At 41.5% G+C, this 25,940-nt stretch overlaps 1 protein-coding gene across 2 annotated transcripts; it reads left to right on the top strand.

Annotated features, from left to right (window-relative positions):
* The first annotated feature begins 356 nt into the window (after positions 1–356).
* Positions 357–25,940, top strand: LOC122552790 (flavin reductase (NADPH)-like). 2 transcript variants are annotated; one of them, XM_043695740.2, is made up of 6 exons: positions 357–580; positions 745–840; positions 4,857–4,999; positions 5,176–5,377; positions 22,365–22,532; positions 24,177–25,940. In XM_043695740.2, exons 3-6 carry the CDS (start codon positions 4,865–4,867, stop codon positions 24,332–24,334), a joined length of 663 nt encoding a protein of 220 aa, XP_043551675.2. In that variant the 5' UTR covers positions 357–580; positions 745–840; positions 4,857–4,864; the 3' UTR covers positions 24,335–25,940. The 2 variants fall into 2 exon arrangements, with proteins under 2 accessions (XP_043551675.2, XP_043551666.2); XM_043695731.2 differs by lacking the exon at positions 745–840.

Genomic DNA, 25,940 nt, shown 5'->3' with positions numbered 1-25,940 from the left:
CAAAAGCCTCTCATTGCACTTCTTCCACCCAGTGATTTATATGTGTTGGAAAAGCAAAGCAAGTACATAATACTGCACTATGTAGGATCTTGTGGTGCAGTGGTGGTGTTCCTGCCTCTGGGCTAGAAGGTCTGCTATCAAGTCCAACCTACACTGGATATGTGTTGCAACTTGATTAAAATAACAATAGTGCTATACTTGAATCCTCAATGTCACCCTAGGTAGTTGACTCTCATATTTAATTGGGGATGCATTTGGAAGTTAGAGAAAAGTCCTCTTGACACAGACTCAGTTATTTGTTTACAGTGGAATCAAGAATTATTAACTGTGGATCAATATGTGGGGCCAATGTTGAACATAAGCATGCACTGTTTTAGAGCTGTAGAAAATATTATTTTATATGGAAGTGGTACAGAGGTTGAAGGGCTGGACTCGGTCAGATACAACTTAGTTTGTGGATTACTTTAAAAAGTAGAGACATTGATTTCCAACAAGCCACTCACAATCTGGAAAAGCTTTATTATTGATCAGTAATAGCATTCAGGAGAAAAGAATCACGTAACAATTTATGTTTTGTTAGGTAAGTATGTTCTGTTAAATTATGTTTTTGACTTTGTTACATACTGAAGTATTTCACTTCTCACAATTTTAAGGAATTATTGCATTTCTAGTTGGTCTGTAACCAACTGAAGAGTAAAAATCATGTAACATTATTGGTTGTGTGTTCTTATTAATTCTTACTAGCGTTGACAAAATCCACAACCATATTTTATTAAATCAAGACAACTATGACACTGAAGTTCTGAAACTGCAAGAAAAAAGTAATAGAAAGTAGTTTAGGTAAGATTCGCTCTGATATTTTCAGTGTTTTTCTCATTTATTTTTGATATTTGACTGCTGCCTTGCATTTACTTATATAACAACAGTTCCAAATGAGTTAATTGGTTGTGAGGGTTCTGCAGCATCCTGTGGATGTGAAAAATGTTTCTAAATTCAAGAGTTTCTTGTAAAGGACAGTTTTGATTTACTAAGCTGAGGTTAAAGCTGACGGTCAGCTTGAAGTTCTAATGCTGCTAATGCCACATTTGATTTGTACTATATTTGCAACACGCTGCTGATAAAACTTTGCTGATAAAATGTCTCTTGATATTGTCAGCTCAATGTTCCTTACTGAAATAGTAGGGGGCAAGTATAACATTACAAGGTAAACTTAGAGTGTAATTATACTTCAGGTTTAGCTTAAATTTAAAGCATTTTCAACACTGTGTCAATGTTAAGGCATAAACTTATTCCAAAGTGAAACTCATTTTAGGTCCTGACTCCAGGTTCAGCATATTTGAATGTATAGATAAATCTGATACAGGTTCATTGGTTGGAACAGGACAATAATTGTAGCCACCATAAATACTCCATATCTGAGAATGTTTGCGATCAGTAGATTTAAAAATGAGATTAAAGTAGGACTTTTTTTCTTTGGACAGTTTGCAATTGTACCTTCTGAATTTGTATACTCAAGTAACGCAGGCTTTTTATGTAGGAAAATAATACGGCTGAAATTTCAAAGGAGTGACAAGCACAGTCACATTACCCTTGTGTTCCTACTTTTGTTTTGTTAAAATACAGCTCCACATTATTGGCAGAGATTCCAATCACAGGTCTTCCAGCAATTCAAAGGAAGCATCAAATACAACAGCTCTCTCAAATGCATGATAACTGGAGGAAGGCAGATTATATCCCTGTTTTCACAGCAGCACCTGCTGTATTCTGTTAGCTCAGTTGGCTAGGTACTGGTTTATGATGTGGAGTTAATACCAACAGAGTGGATTCAATTCCTATAACTGGCTGGGTTCATAATGAAGGTGCCTTCTTCTCAACCTCACCACTTATCTGAGGTGTGGTGACCCTTAAATTCATCAACTACCAGTTGCATGTCTCTATATTGAGAGTGGGACAATGCCAAATTTACTTTTACAATTTACTGTCTAAGATGTCCTGCAGAAATTCACTAAAGATCCTTCGACACACCTTCAAACCCATTACACTCCCATTTAGAATAATAAGGGCAGCAGATACACGGGATATCACCACCCTCAAGTTCACCTCTAAGCCACTCACTGACCTGACTTGGAAATATATCGCCATTCTTTCACTGCCATTGGGTCAAAATCCTCCACTTGCTTCCTGACCAGCATTGTGGGTCTACCTACAGCATGTGGACTGTAGTGGTTCAAGAAAGCAACTCATCACAACTTCCTCAAAGGCAAATGAGGATGCTGGCCCAGTCTGCCATGCCTATGTCACACATGTGAATAAAAAACAAACATGATCTGACCCTTCCTCAAGTAATTCCCTTGCTTTCTTTCTGCCACCAACGGTGTTGTGCCGGAATAAAAAGCTCTGGGAAATATGACTATCAGAGGATGAAGAAACATGGCAGCTTTCAGGATAGCATACAAACCTTTAAGTAGTCAACTGCTGTTGCTGGCATGCCTGCCAACATGCCATTAGTGGACCATACTATAACTTATTACATAAGTTACTCTGATGCTGTAGTGAAGGATGAAAGCAAGAAAGTTGATATCGAGAGAAGTAAAGTCCAAGATAAATGGAACTACTTTCAAAAAAATTGAACATGATTTTGAAAGCAGTGGGCGGCGCACAGTGCCAGAGACCAAGGTTCACTTCCCACCTCAGGCGACTGACTGTGTGGAGTTTGCACATTCTCCCTGTGTCTGCGTGGGTTTTCTCCAGGTACTCCGGTTTCCTCTCATAGTCCAAAATTGTGCCGGCTAGGTGAATTGGCCATGCTAAATTGCCCGTAGTGTAGGGGAATAGGTCTGGGTGGGTGCGGGTTGATGTGGACTTGTTGGGCCGAAGGGCCTGTTTCCACACTGTAAGTAATCAAATCTAATCAGTGAGATCACGCAGTTAGAATAAGTCCAATAAGAACCAACCTTTCATAGGAAATGCCAGCAGCTTTGCGGATTCACTTTTTGCTTTTGAATAAATAAATTCAATTGAAAATTGATTTCTGACTATACACCTACCTAATTTCCTTTTATGAGTTCAATACAGCTTGGCATTGAAAGTTGAACTCAAAATTTTAAGTTAAATCCTGAGTTAATTGTGGATTTGAATATTTTATATTAATATACCTAATATAATTATGATAGATAGAGGATTTCCTGCTTGCCTGAATTAAGCTAAGATTGTTGTGGAATCTCAACCCCTTCTTGTGACTTTAAATTCTTTCACACATACTAACCCAGACCCTGTTGGCAGTTATAGTTTTGCCCATCATAACTGAGCCCAATTCTGTTCTCTTGAAATGCACTCTCCAAATGAGTTGTGAAGCATAGATTAACGCTGATCTCCTCTTTCCTGTAAAAAAGCAATTGTTGTGTTAACCAAACATAGGTCAGAGAGTGGAACCTTCTTAATCTGTAATGCTTAGAATCACATCATTCTGTTGAGCTAGCAAGACACCATGAAGTCCCTTTCTTTCAAATAAAGACCATTCCAATATATCTATGACATAACAGAGAAATATCTTTTCATTAAAATGGGAAAAATTGTACTGCACATATTATATTTTAGTACTATTACAAAGTTCTCTGATACAGTGAAATTTGGTGAGGATAATTTGACCTAATTTCAGAAACATTCAATGAAATTGCAGGAATTTACAAGGTTACATCAGTTTAATAAAATGCATTCATCGACCTGTTTTGATGGGAAGAAGGCAAAAATAAAACTGGGGAGCAAGAACCCGTTGAAATATTTTTTGAGGTGGTACTGGAAAGCGATAAATAGGATTCTAGACTAATCAAAATGCTTTGCATGCACCAAGAATTGTTCTTTTCTCCCCCTGTTTCTCATTCTAATGTAAATGGGCCTACATTATATTTCTTATGTTATTTTGGAAAGTGAAGAATACAAAAGTCAATCACTCCATTATCGATGACACAGTATCTTTGAATTATAAATCATAGAAGTGAACAACAACAAAATCGATAATTAACCCTTAATTGCACTTATTATCAGAAATGTTCAAGACTTACAATAAAGAATTGGGAAGTGAATTTGGCTCTTCAAGCTTTCTTCCCCATTCATCCAAATCATGGCTAATCATTTATGTCAACTCCATCTTCTTCCATTATGTCCATATCACTTAATTTCCCTACTACCCCAAAATTCATCAACCGCTGTCTTGCATAGGCTCAATGACAGATCAACTATCAAATTTGATTTGAAAATGTGTTGCTGGAAAAGCGCAGCAGGTCAGGCAGCATCCAAAGAGCAGGAGAATCGATGTTTCGGGCATGAGCCCTTCTTCAGGAAAGAAATTTGATTACTAACTAGGTAGAAAAACAAATTACAGAAGAAAGGTACTATTGCCAATGAAATATCTGATATGGAAGAAAAAGTCACAACAAGCAATAATTGAAGTTTGAGCTGAGTTCATTGTGGAATACTGTGGGAGTGCCATTTCCCACACCATTCAACTGTAAATCTCTCAGTTATGGTTGAGAATGCCAGTCACATCCATACACAAGAAGAATTAAGACTATGCAAACTGTTTCACTTAGGATACTTTCAATTAGCATGAGGTTTTGCATGCGTCAATTTGTTTGAAAGTCGAAGCCAGAAGTGCAAGGGGAGTCGGTGTATTAGATCACTTCGTCATCCAGTCCTGGCAATCTACGTGTACTATTGATTGTAGTCAAAGTGTGAGATCTTAAGGTAACGAGTGTGAAAGTATGATAGAAATTATTATTATACTTTAAATAGAGTATCAAACTATTGGTTTGACTATCTGTGAATAGACTGCATCATTTCTTGACTGTTACTTTCAGACTGAAGAATGAAACTCTTGGTACTTGGGGCCACAGGACAAACAGGCCAATTATTAGTGAGACAAGCACTTGAACAGGGCTATGTGGCGAAAGCTGTTGTGAGAACTCCCAGCAAGCTGACCATTCAGCATGACAACCTGAAGGTAACCACTGGCAACCTAGAATTATGTCAAGTATTATAATGATACATATTTATTTAAAGATACAGATTTCCCAACAGAGGCAATTGTACCAGAATCAAGAATTTTAATACATGTTCTGTTTCTAACACAGATGACAGCTCACAGCACAATGTTCCATTCTTAAATCATTTTTGCAGGTGGTGAAAGCAAATATTTTCTCAGCCGACAGTCTTCAGGGGCATTTTAACGACCAGGATGTCATCATGTCCTGCCTTGGGTTCCCAATACGCTTATTTTCTGGACATACTGAATACACAGAATCAATGAAAGCTATAATTTCTGCTATGCGTAAGGCAGAAGTAACTCGAATTATAGCAATGTCATCGTGGTACACTAAACGTGAGTACTTCTTACAACTATTGCTATGATGCTGCATGTGTAGTGACTTTTTACGAGAGATTGATTTCCTAAATTATCCAAAGGTGTGGCGATGCTGCTCCCTTAACAAGGTTATGTTGTCCTTGGTTTGTTTCAAGAGGGGTTGCAAAAGGCAGAGGTTCTGATTTGCCTGGGATTAGGGACAGTGCTAATCACTAAGATACTGCCTAAGGCAACAATCAGGGAAAAGGCTTTTAGGTTTTTTTTAAAATCATTTGTACAATGAAAGGGGAGTGGCCAGTTTTCCCAGTTCAGGGTTTTTCTGGTTTGGTTTGGTTTTTACAAACAGTCTGTTAAAACTACTGGGTACAGAGAAGCAGCTACAGTGAAAAAAAAGGTTTCCTGCTTCAGCAGATGATGCCTGGCTGATTCTCTCCTTCTCACATTTCTCCTATAAGAGCCTGGGTTTGAATTTACCATTTTTTACCAAGGGCTGTGTTTATGAGATTGTTGCAGGAAATTGGAACAGCATCATTAAGTTGTGATGGAGTGGTTTGGGTTTTCAGATAGGTTAAGTTATTCTATTTTGTTCTCTTTTGTTCATATTTCACTCGTATTCTGTAAATAAATTCTGTTTTGTTTAAAACTGAGTGGTTTGACCAGCTTCATCACTCCTGGAATATTCATTTTGCATCTGCCAAAAACAACTAAAAATGTTAGGGTCTGGGCTACCATCTTCAAACACTTTGAAGGGGTCTGGTCTGGTCCATAACAATGGAAGCAACCACAGGACAAGAATTATATTTTTTAAAAATTTTACTGAAACAAAAACCAAAATCAACAAAATTCAAATAGTGGCACTTTCTTTTAAACAAAAGTAAATTTATTTAACTTTACACCACATTTCAGGTGCACGTGTGGTAAGAGAGGGTGGTCCTAAAGCTTCTCAAGGTCTCCATTCAAGCACAATCACTGCATTGCTATTGCCATCTGTTCCACTCCATATCATTTGCATACAATTATCAATGGCAAGGCACATCTCAGTTCAACAACCCAACCTAGCATGCCAGTCCTGACAATTCAGAATTCCAGAGATTCATATATCCAACCCTTTTAAACAGTTTAGTCAGCTCTGGTAAAGGGAATTTTCATTCTGCACACACCTAATCCACCATCATTTCTGACAAAATGTTTCCTAGCCTCTGACATGCTCTGTTAGCCACTGTGTGCATGTGGTGAGTCCAGTTGAGTTTCTGGCCAATGGTAACACCAAGAATGTTGATACTGGGGGATTCAGTGATGGCAACACAAGTGAATGTCAGGGAGTGGTGGTTAGATCGTCTCTTACTGGAGATGGTCATTCCATGGCATTTAAATGGTGCGAATGTTACTTGTCACTAAGCATCCCAAGCCTCTGTTTATCCAAATCTTGTTGCAATTGAATATAGACTGCTTTAGTATGTGATGATTTGCAAAGCTGGAAAGTCAATGATGAAGCAGCTGAAGATGTTGGGCCGAGGACACTATCCTGAGGAACTTCTGCAGAGATGTCATGGAGCTGAGGTGACTGGCCTTAACCACAATCATCTCCCACTGTGTCAGGTATGACTCCAACAATGGAGAGTTTGCCCCCAATACCCATTGATTCTAGTTTTGCTGGGCACCTTGATGCCCCATTGTGTTAAACACAGCCTTGATGTTGAGGGCTGTCACTCTGACCTCGTGTCTGAAATTCAGCTCACTTGTCCATGTTGAACCAGGTCTGTAATGAGTTCAGGAGCTGAGTGATCCTAGCGGAACCCAGACTCTGTGTAAATGAGTGGGTTCTGGCTGAGCAGGTGATGCTTGATAACACTGTTAACAACACTTAACATCACTTTATGGATGATTGAGAGTGGACTAATGGTGCAGTAAATGACTGAGTTGGATTTGACCTGCTTTTTATGTGTAGGACTTGCCTGGGCAATTTTTCATGTTGTTGGATGGATGTCATTGCTATAACTGTACTGGAAAAGCTTGGCTAAGAGAGAATTAAGTTCTGGAGAATATGTCTTTGGTATTACTGCCAGAATGTGGTCAGGGCCCGTAACCTTTGCAACATTCATTGCCTCCAACCATTTCTTGATATCCCATGGAGTGAATTGAATTGGCTGAAGACTGGTATCTGTAATGTTGTGGACCACAGGAAAAGTCTGAGATGGATGTTCCCCTTATTACTTCTGGCTGAAAATTGCTGCAAATGCTTCAGCTTTATCCTTTGCAGACAATGCCTGTGAAATTGAAAACTGAGGTGGGTAATTCCCCATGTGTGGAACACTCAGCAAAGAAAATCCTTAAAGTTGGAGAATTCTAAGATTTTTGCTTCAATTAAGCTGATAGTTACCTAGGAAGAGTTAGTTGATTTGAAGACCTAATTCAGTTCAAGTAACTATTAAACTGACCCTTCAACTTAACATTTGACTCATAGCTACAAGACTCCCAACTCTTTACCCCCTTAGAACTTTGAAAATACCCAGACCAGCACCCTCTGACTGGGAATTACTGGTACTACTCTATCTCCCATACCTTCACTGCACCTAAAATATCTGCCTCTTCCCCACCAGAGCAATTACCAATACACCTTCTTTGCTGGACTCAACATATCCAGTGCCACACCCTACACCTGCTCCACCCCCGCTGCCAATCCCGTGCCAACTGCCTGCTGCAAAAGAGGTTTGATTTCCCCTGCTTATTCTGCACTACAAGGAAATTGTTCCATTACAGGATCGCTCTGCATTTCTGAAGGTACTGGGATTGGAATGGCTGGCCAGAAATGCAGAACTCAGAGCCAACAGAAAAATGCAAAAATGGAGTAGTGACCTGACTTTGATTGCCGTTCCTTGGAATATCTGAATAATGATTGAAGTGTGCTTTTATGCTTTCTACAATCTCATCAGCAGTCATTAAATCAGCTGCTTTTGCCTTGCAATAGTCAGAATAGCCTGCAGTGACAAGATAATCAGTCCTGCAAGAGGTATACTACTAGCTTCATCTTAGGATGTTATGTATCATTAGGCACTCTCTAGTATGTTTAGCTTGGTTCTCATTACAAACACCATCCTGGCTGATGTGGTTCTCAATTTCATTGCTCATGTTTGGCCAAATTAGCACTTCTCTTGACATTCTCAGTCTTAATTTTCAATTTGTTGGTGGCTTGCAAGGATACTTTTTCATATCTCTTATCTCCAATCCTTAGGGATAATGTTTCTATTTCTTTTATACAGTATGCTGCCTTGGTCTAATAGTTCAGCAAATTCATATCTCAGTGATGAAGAAGGATTCTAGGAAAGAGATTACCTGACCATGGTTTACCAGGGAATTTAATGACAGTGTCTAATTGTAAGAAGGGGGTTTTTGCGATACAATGCCAGTGTCCCTACCTCTGAGTCAGGAGGCCTTGATTCAGCTCTCACCTGCTCTATGTGTGTGTAATGCAAAGCATAGAACAGGGTGATTAGAAAATATAAAATTGAAAGAAACAGAAGTTATAATGTGGCAAAGATTAATAGTAAATCAGAGAATTGGGAAAGTTTTAAAAGCCAACAAAACATGACCAAAAAGATAGAGGGAGAAAAGGAAATGAAGGTAAACTAGTAAATAACATAAAAACAGACTGTAATAGCTTCTTGAAATAGATAGAATGAAGAAAGAGCTACAGTGAACATAGACCTCTGAAAAATACTCATAAGGAGTCCAAAAATGGCAGAAGAGTTGAACAAATACGAACGTCAGTCTTCACAATGGAGCATACAAATAGCATCCCAAAAGTACTAAATAATCAAGGAGATAAAAGGGCAGGGGAAATAAACACAATAACTATAACTAGAGAAAAGTTCCAGGGAAAACAATGGGACAAAAGGCCAATAGGTACTCTGGACCTGATGGATTGCATCTAAAGATTTTAAAGGAAATAGCTACAAAGATAGGGGATACACTGGTAGTAATTTTCCAAGAATCCTTAGGTTCTGGAAAAGTTCCAGAGGTTGGAAAATTGTCAATACAACAACCTTACTCAAAACAGGAGGTAGTCAAAAACAGGTTACTCTACCCAGTTAGGTAACACGTGTTATTAGGAAAAGGTTAGCGTCTATAAAGGAACAAATAGCAATGTATTTAGAAACACATAAAATAATCAGAAAGAGAAAGCATGACTTCATGATGAGGAAATCATGCCTGACAAATTTCTACAGTTTCTTAAGAAATAGGGTGGATAAAGGGGAGCCAGTAGATGTAATATCTTTGGATTTCTAAAGGCATTCAGTAAAGTATTACATATAAGGCTACTTAACAAGACAAGAGCCCATGGTGTTGGAGCTAACATACTAGCATTAGTATGTTAGATAAAGAATTGGCTAAAGAATATCAGTCAGAGAGTTGGGATTTAGAGGGTATATAAACGTTGGTAACATGTTACAATGGGAGTGCCACGGGATCAGTGCTGGGGCCACACTTACTTTCAATATATATTGATGACTTTGATGAGAAGGCAAGGAGTAAGGATGACACAAAGAAACTACAGAAGAATATAGACAGATTAATGAAGGGCAAAATCATGGCAGATGGAATGTAATATGAGAAAATGTGAGATTATGCAGGATTCTGCAAGTGGCCAGTGCAGTCTATACTGATCATTGAACTCCTTTTTCTACTCTGGCCCCATATATTGTATTCTTACCCTTAATAAGTCATGTTCACTTGGGGTGTAACATGGACCTTCAGGTTTTAAAAATATTTGCAATTTATCTGATATGTTCTTCAAAGAGATTTTCAGTGGAAGGCACTTTGAAACAATCTCTCCTCAACATGATAAAAGTGGAACTAAGTGTAGTTTCTCTGGCTTGTTAGTCACATCTGCTGCAATTTCATAATTTTCCATTGTGATTGGAGAAAACTGACTGTTTTGTTTCCCATTGTCTTTCATCTTGACCAGTGCTGGGAAAGGAAGGTTTGCAGCAATTATATCTTACCCAGTGCTTTCTGTGATCGTTTGTTTATTGTTTCTTTTCTATGGCTTCCTATGGCTTTTAGTATGTTTCAGTAACTCTGAACATTCTTATGTTCTCCTTTCAGTAGCCATGCCTCTATACAGCCCTTCTGCCCTCAATCTCAGCTCCGCTGTACAATGGTTTGGTTTGTACTGTATCTTTATTGAACTCACTGTGAAATGGATGTTTCCAATTGAATGCTTCTTGGTAGCAGTCACACAATTGCATCTCCATCCTGAAAACAATGTTCTATTAAACTTCCACAGTTACTGCCATGTGTTTACCACACTGAAATAACTGCACAGCGGCTGGTATTCCATTACCAAGTCCTCCTTTAATTACTTGGCTGGCTGTAGCGAGTGAGCTCAGAGTCAGTCCCCTGAACTGAAGAGATTCTAAATCCCGTTTTTTTTTCTTGTTTTTTTCCTTTTTCTTACACCCGAGTGGCTAGTGACAAGCAGTGCCCTTCACATCAAAGGGCACTGTGTAATCAAACAGTGAAGGGGAGGGCAGGGAATTAAATCAAAATAGAGTTGGAGGGAGAAATGATGCACTCCACTCCCTGCGGTGCCCATCTCTTCCTGAACAACTCCAGGGTGTTGGTGGCCACCGCGTGCTCCTTCTCCAGAGACACCCGGGCCCTAACGTAACCGTGGAAGAGGGGCAGGCAGTCGGCCCTAACGACCCCCTCCACGGCCCGCTGCCTCAACCTGTTGATGGCCAGTTTGGCCAGGTCCAGGAGCAGACCCATGAGGAGGTCTTCAGACCTGCCCTCCCTCCTCCGTACCGGGTGCCCAAAGATCAGGAGCGAGGGACTGAAGTGCAACTAGAAGCAGAGGAGGAGGTTTTTCAGAAAATCAAAAAGGGAGTGAAAACGCCCACACCCAATATACACGTGGTCCACGGACTCCACAGCACCACAGAACAAGCAGTTGGGCTGGGAGTCCGTGAACCACCGCAATCTGCGGTTGCAGGGGACTGCTGCGTGCAGCACCCTCCACCCCAGATCCCCGAGAGAAAGGGGGAGGACTCCCGCGTAGAAAGCCCTCCACTGGGGATCCCCACCGCCCGGTGGCAAATGGCCATGCCAAGGCGTGTCTGGACGGTGGATGAGGGAGAAGAGGTAGACCGTGTGCAGCAGCAGTCGATACAGGGCCCGCCTTTTTACGTCCTTAAAAGGGACAATCCCCTGTTTATATATATTTTTTTTTTTTCCCAGCACCCATGGTGTGTGTGTGCAGGTGTGAGACACAGTGAAAGACACAAAGTGCACCAATCTTTATTCAATTTCCACCACCAGGAAGACAGGAAAACAATCCCCTGTTTATTTTTTTTTTTATTTTTTTTTTGACAAACACTGCCCTTAATCTCCTGTTTTTTTTTCTACTGCCTAACTGCGGTAATCTCCTGTTTATTTTATTTTTTTTTTATTATATATTTTTTTCTTTCCTCTTTTTTCTTTTTTAACCCCCACACTACCACCTAACTGCGGTAGTGCTTATTTTATCCCCAGCACCCATGGTGTGTGTGTGCAGGTGTGAGACAGTGAAAGACACAAAGTGCACCAATCTTTATTCAATTTCCACCACCAGGAAGATAGGAAAACACCCGGGTGGCCAGTGACAAGCACTGCCCTTCACATCAAAGGGCAGTGCTGTGTGATCAAAACAGTGAGGGGGAGGGTGGGGACTAAATCAAAATAGAATTGGAGGGAGAAATAATCCACTCCACTCCCTGCGGCGCCCACCTCTCCCTGAACAACTCCAGGGTGTTGGTGGACACCGCGTGCTCCTTCTCCAAGGACACCCGGGCTCTAACATAACCGCGGAAGAGGGGCAGGCAGTCGGCCCTAACGACCCCCTCCACGGCCCGCTGCCTGGACCTGTTGATGGCCAGTTTGGCCAGGCCCAGGAGCAGACCCACGAGGAGATCTTCAGACCTGCCCTCCTTCCTCCGTACCGGGTGCCCAAAGATCAGGAGCGTGGGACTGAAGTGCAGCCAAAAACAGAGGAAAAGGTTTTTAAGGAAATCAAAAAGGGAGTGCAAACGCCCACACCCAATATACACGTGGTCCACGGACTCCACAGCACCACAGAACAAGCAGTTGGGCTGGGAGTCCGTGAACCACCGCAATCTGCGGTTGCAGGGGACTGCTGCGTGCAGCACCCTCCACCCCAGATCCCCGAGAGAAAGGGGGAGGACTCCCGCGTAGAAAGCCCTCCACTGGGGATCCCCACCGCCCGGTGGCAAATGGCCATGCCAAGGCGTGTCTGGACGGTGGATGAGGGAGAAGAGGTAGACCGTGTGCAGCAGCAGTCGATACAGGGCCCGCCTTTTTACGTCCTTAAAAGGGACAATCCCCTGTTTATATATATATATATTTTTTTTCCCAGCACCCATGGTGTGTGTGTGCAGGTGTGAGACACAGTGAAAGACACAAAGTGCACCAATCTTTATTCAATTTCCACCACCAGGAAGATAGGAAAACAATCCCCTGTTTATTTTTTTTTAATTTTCTTTTTTTTTCGTAACCGCGGAAGAGGGGCAGGCAGTCGGCCCTAACGACCCCCTCCACGGCCCATTGGATGGTTATTTTTTTTTTACCACCTAAGTGCGGTAGTGCTTATTACATTCCTGTGTATATATTTTTTTTCTTTTCTTTTTTTCTCTTTAACCCCCACACTACCACCTAAGTGCGGTAGTGCTTATTTTTTTTCCCCAGCACCCATGGTGTGTGTGTGCAGGTGTGAGACACAGTGAAAGACACAAAGTGCACCAATCTTTATTCAATTTCCACCACCAGGAAGATAGGAAAACAATCCCCTGTTTATTTATTTATTTTTTTTTCTTTATTTTTTTTTTCTTTTTTCTTTTTGTTCTTTAAACACCCACACTACCACCTAACTGCGGTAGTGCTTATTTTATCCCCAGCACCCATAGTGTGTGTGTGTGCAGGTGTGAGACACAGTGGAAGACACGAAGTGCACAAATCTTTATTCAATTTCCACCACCAGGAAGATAGGAAAACACCCGGGTGGCCAGTGACAAGCACTGCCCTTCACATCAAAGGGCAATGCTGTGTGATCAAAACAGTGAGGGGGAGGGTAGGGACTAAATCAAAATAAAATTGGAGGGAGAAATGATGCACTCCACTCCCTGCGGCGCCCACCTCTCCCTGAACAACTCCAGGGTGTTGGTCGACACCGCGTGCTCCTTCTCCAAGGACACCCGGGCCCTAACGTAACCGCGGAAGAGGGGCAGGCAGTCGGCCTTAACGACCCCCTCCACGGCCCGCTGCCTGGACCTGTTGATGGCCAGTTTGGCCAGGCCCAGGAGCAGACCCACGAGGAGGTCTTCAGACCTGCCCTCCTTCCTCTGTACCGGGTGCCCAAAGATCAGGAGCGTGGGACTGAAGTGCAGCCAAAAACAGAGGAGAAGGTTTTTAAGAAAATCAAAAAGGGAGTGCAAACGCCCACACCCCATATACACATGGTCCACGGACTCCACAGCGCCACAGAACAAGCAGTTGGGCTGGGAGTCCGTGAACCACCGTAATCTGCGGTTGCAGGGGACTGCTGCGTGCAGCACCCTCCACCCCAGATCCCCGAGAGAAAGGGGGAGGACTCCCGCACACTCCTGTTCTTTTTTTTTTCTGGGCAGTGCTGTGTGATCAAAACAGTGAAGGGGAGGGTAGGGACTAAATCAAAATAGAATTGGAGGGAGAAATAATCCACTCCACTCCCTGCGGCACCCACCTCTCCCTGAACAACTCCAGGGTGTTGGTCGACACCGCGTGCTCCTTCTCCAAGGACACCCGGGCTCTAACATAACCGCGGAAGAGGGGCAGGCAGTCGGCCCTAACGACCCCCTCCACGGCCCGCTGCCTGGACCTGTTGATGGCCAGTTTGGCCAGGCCCAGGAGCAGACCCACGAGGAGATCTTCAGACCTGCCCTCCTTCCTCCGTACCGGGTGCCCAAAGATCAGGAGCGTGGGACTGAAGTGCAGCCAAAAACAGAGGAGAAGGTTTTTAAGGAAATCAAAAAGGGAGTGCAAACGCCCACACCCAATATACACGTGGTCCACGGACTCCACAGCACCACAGAACAAGCAGTTGGGCTGGGAGTCCGTGAACCACCGCAATCTGCGGTTGCAGGGGACTGCTGCGTGCAGCACCCTCCACCCCAGATCCCCGAGAGAAACGGGGAGGACTCCCGCGTAGAAAGCCCTCCACTGGGGATCCCCACCGCCCGGTGGCAAATGGCCATGCCAAGGCGTGTCTGGACGGTGGATGAGGGAGAAGAGGTAGACCGTGTGCAGCAGCAGTCGATACAGGGCCCGCCTTTTTACGTCCTTAAAAGGGACAATCCCCTGTTTATATATATATATATATTTTTTTTCCCAGCACCCATGGTGTGTGTGTGCAGGTGTGAGACACAGTGAAAGACACAAAGTGCACCAATCTTTATTCAATTTCCACCACCAGGAAGATAGGAAAACAATCCCCTGTTTATTTTTTTTTAATTTTCTTTTTTTTTTTCGTAACCGCGGAAGAGGGGCAGGCAGTCGGCCCTAACGACCCCCTCCGCGGCCCATTGGATGGTTATTTTTTTTTTACCACCTAAGTGCGGTAGTGCTTATTACATTCCTGTGTATATATTTTTTTCTTTTCTTTTTTTCTCTTTAACCCCCACACTACCACCTAAGTGCGGTAGTGCTTATTTTTTTTCCCCAGCACCCATGGTGTGTGTGTGCAGGTGTGAGACACAGTGAAAGACACAAAGTGCACCAATCTTTATTCAATTTCCACCACCAGGAAGATAGGAAAACAATCCCCTGTTTATTTTTAAAAAATTTTTTTTCTTTCTTTTTTTTTTCTGTTTTTTTTTCTTTTCTTTTCCCACACTACCACCTAAGTGCGGTAGTGCTTATTTTATCCCCAGCACCCATGGTGTGTGTGTGCAGGTGTGAGACACAGTGAAAGACACAAAGTGCACCAATCTTTATTCAATTTCCACCACCAGGAAGATAGGAAAACAATCCCCTGTTTATATTGGTCAATGAAGGCTTCCTGATTGGTCCATGTTAACAACCCCAATCAAGGATCTCAAAATCAATGAGCTCTACTCAGTTCCATTCACTGTATCTCTCCCTAGTCTGGGGATGTAGGCCTGGACTTTCTCTTGTAGCTTTTTCTGTGATGTTTTCAACCCCCAGTCTGGTTCCTCTGATTTGGATTCTGACATGGGTGGTGTATACCAGTCCATTGCCTGCCTCTTGCAACCAGAGCATTTTGGCAAAGTTTGCTCCTCATCTTCCCATTGTAATGGTATGGAGGCTGCATTCATCTCAGACTCTGAAGGTTTCTCAACACTAGATGGAGGGAAAGAACCTACAGTTTCTGCTGGGCCTTCTGGCTGTTCTGAGAGGCCAGGCATGTTTTGCTCCTGTCTCATTTGCAAGGTGACAGGTGATCCAAATGATTGTTGAGGACCGCTTCACCGACCCAAACTTTGTAAGTCATGCGACCTGACCTCGCATCGACCTCACCTCATATCCACACAGGACCATTTCCTTGGTTCTGGCACAAAATCCCATCCCCAGAATTAAACTGTCTCTCTCGCTTAGAGGAGGCATGTGGCTGGCATTGACATTCCTGCTGCCATTTCACCCTCCCCTTCAAATCTGGTAACATCAGATTTAACGTTGTACAGAATCTTCTTTCCATCAGTAACTCTGCTGGAACTATTCCTATTGTTGCATGACGGGTGGTCCTAGAATGAAACAGGAACCAGAACAGATTGGTATTGAGTGATGCTGTAGGCTGCCTCTCAAGCCTGCTTTCAACATTTGGACCACTCTTTTCGCCAGGCCATTGGATGATGTTTGGTATGGAGCCTCCTCATATGCCATTCAACTTCAGGAAATGCTCAAATTTCCCGCTGGTAAATGATGTCCCATTGTCCATGACCAATACTTTTGGGAATCTGTGAATCGCAAATGATGCTCGCAGCTTCTCATTTATCATCCCTGAGTTTGCCAAATGTACTTTATGCACATCCAACCACTTTGAATGAGCATCCACAACGACCAGGAACATTGAGCCCATTAAAGAACTGGCATAGTCAACATGGAACCTAGTCCAGAGTTTACTCAGCCATTCCCATGAATATGGGGTCATTGCCAGTGGCAGGTTTTGACCTTGTTGGCACTCTGGACACTGCCCCATCAACACAGTAATGTTGGCACCCAATCCTGGCCACCAGACATACCATCTTGCTTGCATCTTCATCTTGGAAACACCTGGATGACCCTGGTGGATTTCAGCCAGTATGTGGCAGCAACCTTTACTCAGGACAATCACTTTTGCTCCCCACAATAATATGCTGTCGTCTATGGTGATCTGGTCTTGCTGGGTGTAGAAAGATTTCAGTCTGGGTTGCAATAGCTTGCCTGTGTCCCCCATTACCACCAGCTGTTTGAGCATTGTTAGGACAGGACCTTTGTCCAGGAAGTTTAAAACCAGAATGGACATTTGATGGCAGCCCAAGGCACCCACATTAGCTACTTGGCTTTCTGAACGATGCTTTAACTTGTGTTTGTATGTGCTGAGAATAAGAGCCCAATGCTGAATTTCCCCGGAAGCTATGGGCAGCACCAGCTTATTTTCCTTTGGTAGCCCTAGCAAGTGAACTGTTACTATGACAAATTCCCATCTGTAAAGATATTGATGGGTCTTCCTCATGGCAAGGATGACCACCAAACCTTCCTTCTCTATCTGAGCGTACTTGCATTCGGGATCAGCCAAAGTCCAGGAAGCATACACCATTGGCATTCCTCTCTATTGGGCAACTGATGAGCCAACACAACCCCGATACAGTACGGGGAGGCATCACATGGATCGTAGTGGGCTAACATCTTAGATGATGATAGCTGCTTTTTCACTTCCCTAAATGCTACTTCTTGGCTATATGACCATTTCAAATGTCGACACTTTTTTCAATAGCAGGTGTTAAGGTGCCACGGCACTAATAATTCACTAACCCAAGGAAAGACCTGAGCTCCGGTATAGACGTATGAGCCAGAGTTCCTTTGATCATCCTCACATTATCATCCGACAGGTCTAACCTGGTTTTCTCCACTCTGTAACCCAAGTAGGTCACTTGAGTCACCTGCAACACACATTTTTCCATTCTAAGGCATACTCCAGCCTGCGAGAGACATTTAAGTACTACTTCCAAGTTCTCCAGTGTTCTTTATTGGTCTTCCCAGTTATTAGCATATCATCCAGATAAATGGCAACCTGTGGTAGCCCTTGTAAAATGTTCTCCATGGTCCACTGGAAAAGGACTGATGATACCCCAAATGGCAGTGTTGCATATTGGTATAACTCCTTATGGCTATTAACTGTACTGAACTTCTGGGACTCCTCATCCGATTGCAATACTAGGTAGACTTGGGTAACGTTCAGCTTCATAAAGGACAACTCTCCCATGAACTTTGCGGGCAAGTCCTTTATGCGAGGCATTGAGTATTTATCCAGCTGCAAGAAACTGTTTACCATTTGCTTAAAATCTCCAACAAAGGGAAACTAAGTCATCAGGCTTCACAATCAGTATGACCAGTGCTGCCCATTCCGTAAACTGCCCTGGTTCGATGCACAAGTAGCTAAAGGGTGACTTGGTGGCAGGATAACCAGCCTGGTTTGGTTGAGTGATGGTTTTCTTTCACTCTCCAGCCTCCTGATTTCTGCCTCTGCTTTTGCCTGCAAGGGAAATGGCACCATGCGAGCCTTGAAAAATCATGGAATTGCTTCCTGATCAACATGTAAAGTGGCTTTGCCCCAAGTCCTTCCTGCAAACCACCTGGGTATTTCACTAGGATTTCATTGAGGCAGCCATTTTCTAATCAAAAAATGTTGAGCCAATCTAGATGAATCTTTCTCAACCAAATCCACCCAAATAGGCTTGGGCTTGAGCCACTTTCTACCATCAGCAGTAACTATACCAACTGCTTCTCATAGGAGACCAGAACTGAAGTCATACCCTTAATTATCAACGGTTTCCCAGTGTTTGTTCTCAATCTGGCTGAGGTCTTGTGCAAACTTAAGGGTTGAAGACCCAAATGAATCTTGTTAAAGACAGATTCTGTAACCAGAGATGCAGCAGTATTGACCTCCATTGGAATCGGGTGACTACTTAACCAACCATTAATTTTAACTGGTTCTGATTTGGATGTCACTAAGCAATTTAATTGTTCCAACCCACATCTAAGATGACATTCCAGGGTGTGCACTCTCCTGGGTAATGACCTACGAGTTTTCTTACTCAAGTCAGGCCATGTAGGATTCCTTTGCTGTCTCGAGTCCGCATACTGGCTGCAACTACAATGGCTTGCCAACCCAGATCCTGAAGAGCTTTTCAGCCGTTGGGCTGAGGCTCGGCATTTTTCAGGGGTTCTGCTGTAAGTTGGCCTAGGGTGCATCTGCTCAGGATATGCCTGATTTGAAATCTGCAATTGCAAACCCAAGTGGTGCTCCTCAAGCTCAATCAGATGGGGTAGCCACTTCCATTGGGGTGCCCTGTAGCTCCCATGCTCCATTTGTTGATTTTCTAATGACAAAGCCAGTTGAAATGCCTGTTCGAAGTTCAATTGGGCTTCAGCTAGTAGGTGTTCCTGCATGACTATGATATTAATCCCACTCTTACTGGCACTGAAATAACTGCACAGAGGCTGGTATCCTGCCACCAAGTCACCCTTTAGTTACTTGTGCGCCTTACGTCCCAGCCAGCTCAGAGTCTGTCCCTTGAACTGGTCTCTGTTTATACTTTTTTTTTATTTTCCCCCACCCCACCGCTTAACTGCGGTAGTGCTTAATTTCCCCAGCACCCATGTCATGTATGTGCAGATGTAGGATACAGTGAAGAACAAGTACGTAAATCTTTATTTATATTCTACCTCCAGGAAGAAAGGAAACACCAGAGTGGCCAGTGACATGCAATTCCCTTCACATCAACAGGCAATATCCTCTGTTTGTATTGGTCAGTCAGAGCTTCCTGATTGGCCATGTTAATAACCCAAATCAAGGATCTCATAGTCATCGAGATCCACCTGGTTCCAATCACTACATCCATCATAATTAGTTTTCTTTTTAACTGAAATAAACTAGTCCAAAAATAACAATAGCACCCAATGTTTCATATTCTACAGTTAGAATAGCCTAACTCATAGAGTCATAGAGTCATAGAGATGTACAGCATGGAAACAGACTCTTCGGTCCAATCCGTCCATGCCGACCAGATATTCCAACCCAATCTAGTCCCACCTGCCAGCACCCGGCCCATATGCCTCCAAACCCTTCCTATTCATATACCCATCCAAATGCCTATTAAATGTTGCGATTGTACCAGCCTCCACCACATCCTCTGGCAGCTCATTCCATACACGTACTACCCTCTCAGTTCTATTCATTCCCAAACAATCACGATTGCTTTTCTACTAGGTTTCTGACTTCATATTGTAAAAATATGTTTTTAAATATAACAATTACAATGTGTTTTATTTCATCTCTGTCTCTTAAAAAAAAACTTTATAAAAGCTGAGTGCTTCATACACCATTTAATGTCATTAAAGGAAATGGTTTGGGCAGCAGTATTTTCACTGGCACCCATTTTACCACTGCAAGTATGATACAATCAGATTTCTACTGCTACCTTATTACCATGTCTCATGTTTAAAACAAAAATGTTATCCATCTACATATACCTGGAGTAAAATATGAGAGGTTCCTGCTGTGATGCTGCTGCTCCTTTAATGAGGTTAGGTTGTCCTTGGGTTTTTTTTTCAGAGGGGTTGTAAAGACAGAGGCTCCATTTTGTCTGTGTTTATAAGTTTTTAAGTTTAAAAAACACTTGTACAATGAAAGAGGAGTGGCCACTTCTCCCAGCTCAGCTTTTCTTCTGGTTTGGTTTGGTTTGGTTTGGTTTGGTTTGGTTTTAGCAGTCTGACTGTTCTGCGCAAGCAGTCAGTTTTTAAGGCTGCTGGTCAAAGTAACAGCTAGATGGAAGAAGGTGTTCCTAGCAGAACCTCTCTGACATTTCTCTCTCCTGTAAGGCTCAGTGTTTGATTTTACCTTTTTTGCCAAGGGGTGTTTATGGGGATTGTTGCAGGAACTTGGAACAGCATGATTAAGTTGGGATAATCTGTTGAGTTTTCAGAGAGGTTAAGTTATTCTGTATTCTGTTCTCACTTCCTTGTGTTTCATTCGGTACTCTGTAAATAAATGCTGATTTGTTTGAAACTGTAGGGTTTTGACCAGCTGCATCATTCCTGGAATACCACTTTACTGAAAACAGTTAGAAATGTTCGGGTCTGGGCTACCTTCTTGAGATGTTTTGAAGGGGTTTAGCCTGGTCCAGAACACTATCTAGTGGGGGAATTATAACATTCAAACAACAAGGATTACTCAGGAAGGATAAACCACTGACTGTTTTGAATAAAGGTCTTGAAAAGGGAAATATTTTAAAAGCCTCTTTCTGTTAGACCCAAAATTGAACAGTTACGAAAACTTTTAGGATTTATTACTATTTAACTCCTACCAAATAAGGCAGCACAGTGGCTTAGTGGTTCACACTGCTGTCTCACATTACCAGGGACCTGGGTTTGGTTGACTTGAGTGACTGTGTGGAGTTTCCTATGCTCAAGTGTCTGCCTGGGTTTCCTCCTGGTGCTCTTTTCCCTTCCACAGTCCAAAAATGTGCAGATTAAGTAGATTGGCATGGTAAAATGTTAAAAATCACACAACACCAGGTTATAATCCAATGGATTTATTTGGAAGTACAAGCTTTTGAAGCACTACTCCTTCATCAGGTAACTCGTGGGGGCAGGACCATAGGACATGGAATTTATGATAAAAGATCAAAGTGTCAATCAACCGATGCAATGTATTGAACAAACCTAGATTGTTGTTAAGTCTTAATCACTTTGAATGGGTTGCAAGTTTCAATTCATTAACACTTAAATCCCAGAACTTCTTTCAAGTCACATTCCCAAGATAATTTAAGGTTTTATAGAAAAGTGACATCTCATCTCTGACAATGTATTAAAGGTGTGAGGTTAGAGTCTGTATTCCAACCTTGAGTCAGACTAGTTCTATTTCCAACGTAGGAATTTATAAAATGTTACATGGACTGACTGCCAACGGATTATGTGCTTTTGGAATAAAATAGAACATATCAGCAAATATAAATCTGCATTTTTAACTTTGTCCACCCCAGTCCAACACCAACACCAACATCTCCACATCATGGTAAAATGTGGGGATAATGGAAATAGGGTGGATGATCTACGGAGGGTCGGTACTGACTCGATGGACCAAATGGCCTCTTCCTGCACTGTCAGGATTTTATGAAATGGTCCATTTGTATTTCTGAACTAGGCTGTGATTTAAAAATGCTTGACTAGTTTGCAACCATTCATGTCACAAGCATCTAATTAGTGTGTTACTAACAGCACTACGGTTCCCTGGTTGTGCAGATAGCCAAGGATTTCAGCAGTGGAGATTCTGCCTACCAGGAATCCTTGTTCCCAGGGAAGGTTTGATGCTGCTTGCAAGTGTCCAGTGGGGATTTAATATGATGGATCTTCCTCAAAGCAGGCAGTACAACACTCCCAGTGGCTCACCAACTGGCAGGCAAGGTCATCACTCTCTGGATTAAATTCGGTCCAGAGTAGGCATAATGGGATCCTAAGCTTGACACATGACTGTCATCCCTTAATAACAAACTTATTAAGGGATTTGAGGCAAAAACAAGCATAGTCAGTTGAGCAGTAGATCATCAATCATCTTCTTGATGAGTAGAAAGGGCCTTCTCCTGTTCCTTTGCTCATAAAGAGGAAAGCTTACTCTTAACAACTATCAGGGAGATTTTGTCAAGGAAACATTGTAGTCCTTTGGAAAAAAAATACCATTGTTCTTTTTTAAAAGCTAAAACTTCACATCAGACTTCTTGGATGCTGAGGTCGTTCTTGACTCCTGTGATCCACAACCTGCTGATCAACATGCAAGAAGTAGAAAATTATTTAAGCAATGAATGCAAAGATCTCAACTGGACTGTGGTAAAACCACCAGGTCTTCAGAAGGCACCAAGAACAGGTAAAAATGTAACTAGTCAATTTTACATTCTTCCTTTCTCTGCATCTTTACTCAAGCATTTGCTTTCCATCCAGGAATGGAGATCCTCTTGCAAATTCATATATACTTGAATACTTAAACATAAAGAAAATAATTGTGCTTTTGACATCATTACTTGGAATAGTTTTGATTTTGGGTACTTATGTAAAATGCACAATTTTGATTCAGCCCAATACATTTATCACATCTCCATCATGATTTTTACCCCAAACTTCACTACACCCCCCACCCCACCCACCCCCCACAACCACCACCCACCACCCTATCTATCAATGGGTGCTCACTCCTGTTTTATTTTTCCAGTTTGTTCCTGATTTCTTAGGATTTCTGTCCTGGTACTTGGCTGCATTGATGGATCCTTTCTGGATCCCCATCCATTTTAATTCATCTTTGCATGTGCACATGCTGCCAGCAGTGATCAGCATAATAATATCTTTGAGGTAACTAATATAGAAAAAAAAGCTAAAATGAAATAAATTGAACATTAGATTGGATAATACTTCAAATAATGGGAAAGGAATAATTCAAAAACCATATAATCTGTAGCTCATCATAAGGGTTAATTTTGTTTGTGGTTGGTAACTCCGCTGAGTAATCTACTCAGAGTAAAACATTTTTCTCTAATTATTCATCTTTAGATTTTGCCCATTAAGAACAATGACAACACATAAGATATGACATTCTGCACCCTTCATAGCAAATGAATTATAATATAGAGAAGGTGATGGAAGTGTATTGACATAACTGCTAAGATATGCAAAGTGTGTGTGCAGGCAGTAATTCAATATGGCATGGGAAGATATGTCTGTGTGTCATTGTGAAATGTGCCTGTAATTAAACCAACCTGTTGGGAAACTTATTAGAATGTCCACTTGGTTTACCCAGTTATTCCATTTGTTGTTCTCTTTGGGTACTAAATAAAATCCAGCCACCAACATGGCACACCTCTGAAACAGGTGGATCTTGATTCTCAGCCTTGTTACCCTGAGGAGAGGGGAGGAATTGAGGCACAACCACTGCTGCAGGGAGCAACAAATTCAATGTTATCAGTTCCATGCCAGTGAGTAGTTTAAAATAACCACCAAAGCCAACAGATTGATTTGTTGGTGTATTATACTGCAGGCAAGGTTCGACAGTGAGGTGGTTGATCTTGCTTTGTGAAAATTACCTTCTTCCAAGAGATTCAGAGAGAGGGATGTCACAAGAGAGGGATGATGTTGAAAGGAGGCATGGATGTGGGAATGCCCACTAAACGTGAACCTAATTCTCATCTATTCCATCCCTTTCCACCATCGCTTTAATACTGTTCCTCCTTAAACCTATCCTAAATCTATCCTTGTGCAGTTATCATTCTTTCCTTTGTATGAATTTGGTAAACTGAGACAACTTGCTCTGAGTGACATCTTGGTATTTCTAACTAACCAATAGGAAATTTTGAGCTGACATTAATAACATGGAAAAGAAACCATAAACATTTTAGGGATTTGTGGTTTTATTGCTTCCTTTTAATTCTCTATGATAACATATATTCATGATTTAATTTCTATTCCAATGCGTGACAAGCTATCAACACTTCCTAATTATACCTACTTTAATTTTCTATAGACAAAGAATTATTAATTCATGAAGGCTACTATGAACCAGATCTGGATAGAACTCCCGTTGCAAATCCAGTGACACCAGGAGATATTGCTCGCTTTATGCTGTCCTTGCTTAAAGATGATTCGTGCAACAAGAGGGCAGTGGCAGTGGTAACAGTGTAATAATAAATTGCTGCTCTGGAAAATAAGCTGCTTCAGTTTCATTATTTGTGATTTCCCAGGTGAATCTTGGAGGTGAGCCTGTAGAGGCAAAATAAATGAAACTACAAAAACAAGAAAGCAATGATATGGAGTAAAACAGTAAAACAAATATATAAATACCATATAAGTGCTACCAAATGAGTTATTAGGAATTAAAAAATTAACCCAAGAGATCTCACCTCTATTTTATTTCAGCTCCAGGTTACATCTATAAAGATTTAGGTTTATTGCAGTTATTAGGGTTAATAATTATTAAAAACAAATTGCTTTTGTCCATTACCATGTTAAAATGCATTGAATTAATTCCATTTGTTAATGAGTGGCAATAGAACTTGAAAAGAAACCGTTTTGAGCAAAATCTGGTATTAATAACACAAATTTAGATTGAAAACTATAAAAATGCAGTGAAAAAGATCTATTCAGGAAGATTTTGCATAGTGATGCAGCTAATGGCAGGGTTTTGGGTTAGAAAATAAATTAATATCAAAATCCAAGTGTTTTCTATAAGCTTGGGATTGATTTGTTTTATGTCCTGCACAGTCTATGTTAGCTAGGATATTTGTGAATAATTCACAATGAATAAGTATTAGCCCATGTAGATTCTATTTCTACATTAATTCTCAAAGGTGAAGTCTATTTTGCACCTGACGTTGAGGCTGTTTCAAGTGTGTCTTATGTCCATATATCTGATTGTTTAGGTATAGATTTTTTTTTGCAACATTTACTTTAAGATCTCTTTTACCATCCAATGAAATACAACACCTGTACGTTACATTAAAAGAAAACAGAAATGTTTCATGTCATGATGTATTGTAATCCATCATTTATATTTGATTGGAAATAAAAAGACTTACATAATACAATTCAGATATGACCAACACTACAAGTTTAGCATCAGGAGTGCAGCCAACATTAACATATCGACTAGGATTTCCGAGGAATTCAATTCACCTTCCTATTACGGTCAAATCATGATAATGGGTTGATCTCTGTATTGCTCTGTATAGCAAAATGGTTTTGTGTTGCATATAGTTGCAGTGTGAATGTGCACCTCATGTAATATAGAAAGTTCCAAATAACAGATTATGCAGAATCATATCATTTAACTGGATCCAATGATGAAATAAGTTTTTTTATTTTATTAATTGCAGTGTTAAAGTAACACTGAGATTTAAACAGTGAACTTATCTCAATAAAAGCATTTAACAATTAAGTGCTATATGATGTCTGACTGTAAAATTAGTGACAATTTGAATGTACCCCCATGTACATCTGATGACCACATCACTTAAAACAGAGTTCCACGTGTAAAATTAACATGGTGAAACCGCTCTCTTTGTATTCCTTATTTCATTGTCTGAACTCTGCTTGTAGTGAAACATTTTTAGGAGCATTCAGGGTATTCTTCATGTTGATTAATACACAGTGTGCAAGACATTTTAGCCAGAAGGCATTCTTCTGGATAAGACATAAAGCAAAACTTTGCAAAAATGAGGACTGCAGATGCTGGAGATCAGAGTCAAGAGTGTAATGCTGGAGAAAGCACAACAGGTCAGGCAGCATCCGA

This window comes from Chiloscyllium plagiosum, unplaced genomic scaffold (assembly GCF_037043375.1).
Source record: "Chiloscyllium plagiosum isolate Xiang-an unplaced genomic scaffold, Cpla_swu_hap1 HiC_scaffold_1, whole genome shotgun sequence".
NCBI classification, from domain to species: domain Eukaryota; kingdom Metazoa; phylum Chordata; class Chondrichthyes; order Orectolobiformes; family Hemiscylliidae; genus Chiloscyllium; species Chiloscyllium plagiosum.
This window is presented reverse-complemented; position numbering and strand designations above follow the sequence as displayed.

Bases quoted from the DNA above. Each gene is read 5' to 3' on its own strand.
- LOC122552790 (XM_043695731.2), top strand. From the start codon at position 4,865: ATGAAACTCTTGGTACTTGGGGCCACAGGACAAACAGGCCAATTATTA. The intron at 5,000-5,175 runs GTAACCACTGGC...TCATTTTTGCAG, and splicing joins TTCAGCATGACAACCTGAAG to GTGGTGAAAGCAAATATTTT. The intron at 5,378-22,364 runs GTGAGTACTTCT...CTTTTTTAAAAG, and splicing joins GTCATCGTGGTACACTAAAC to CTAAAACTTCACATCAGACT.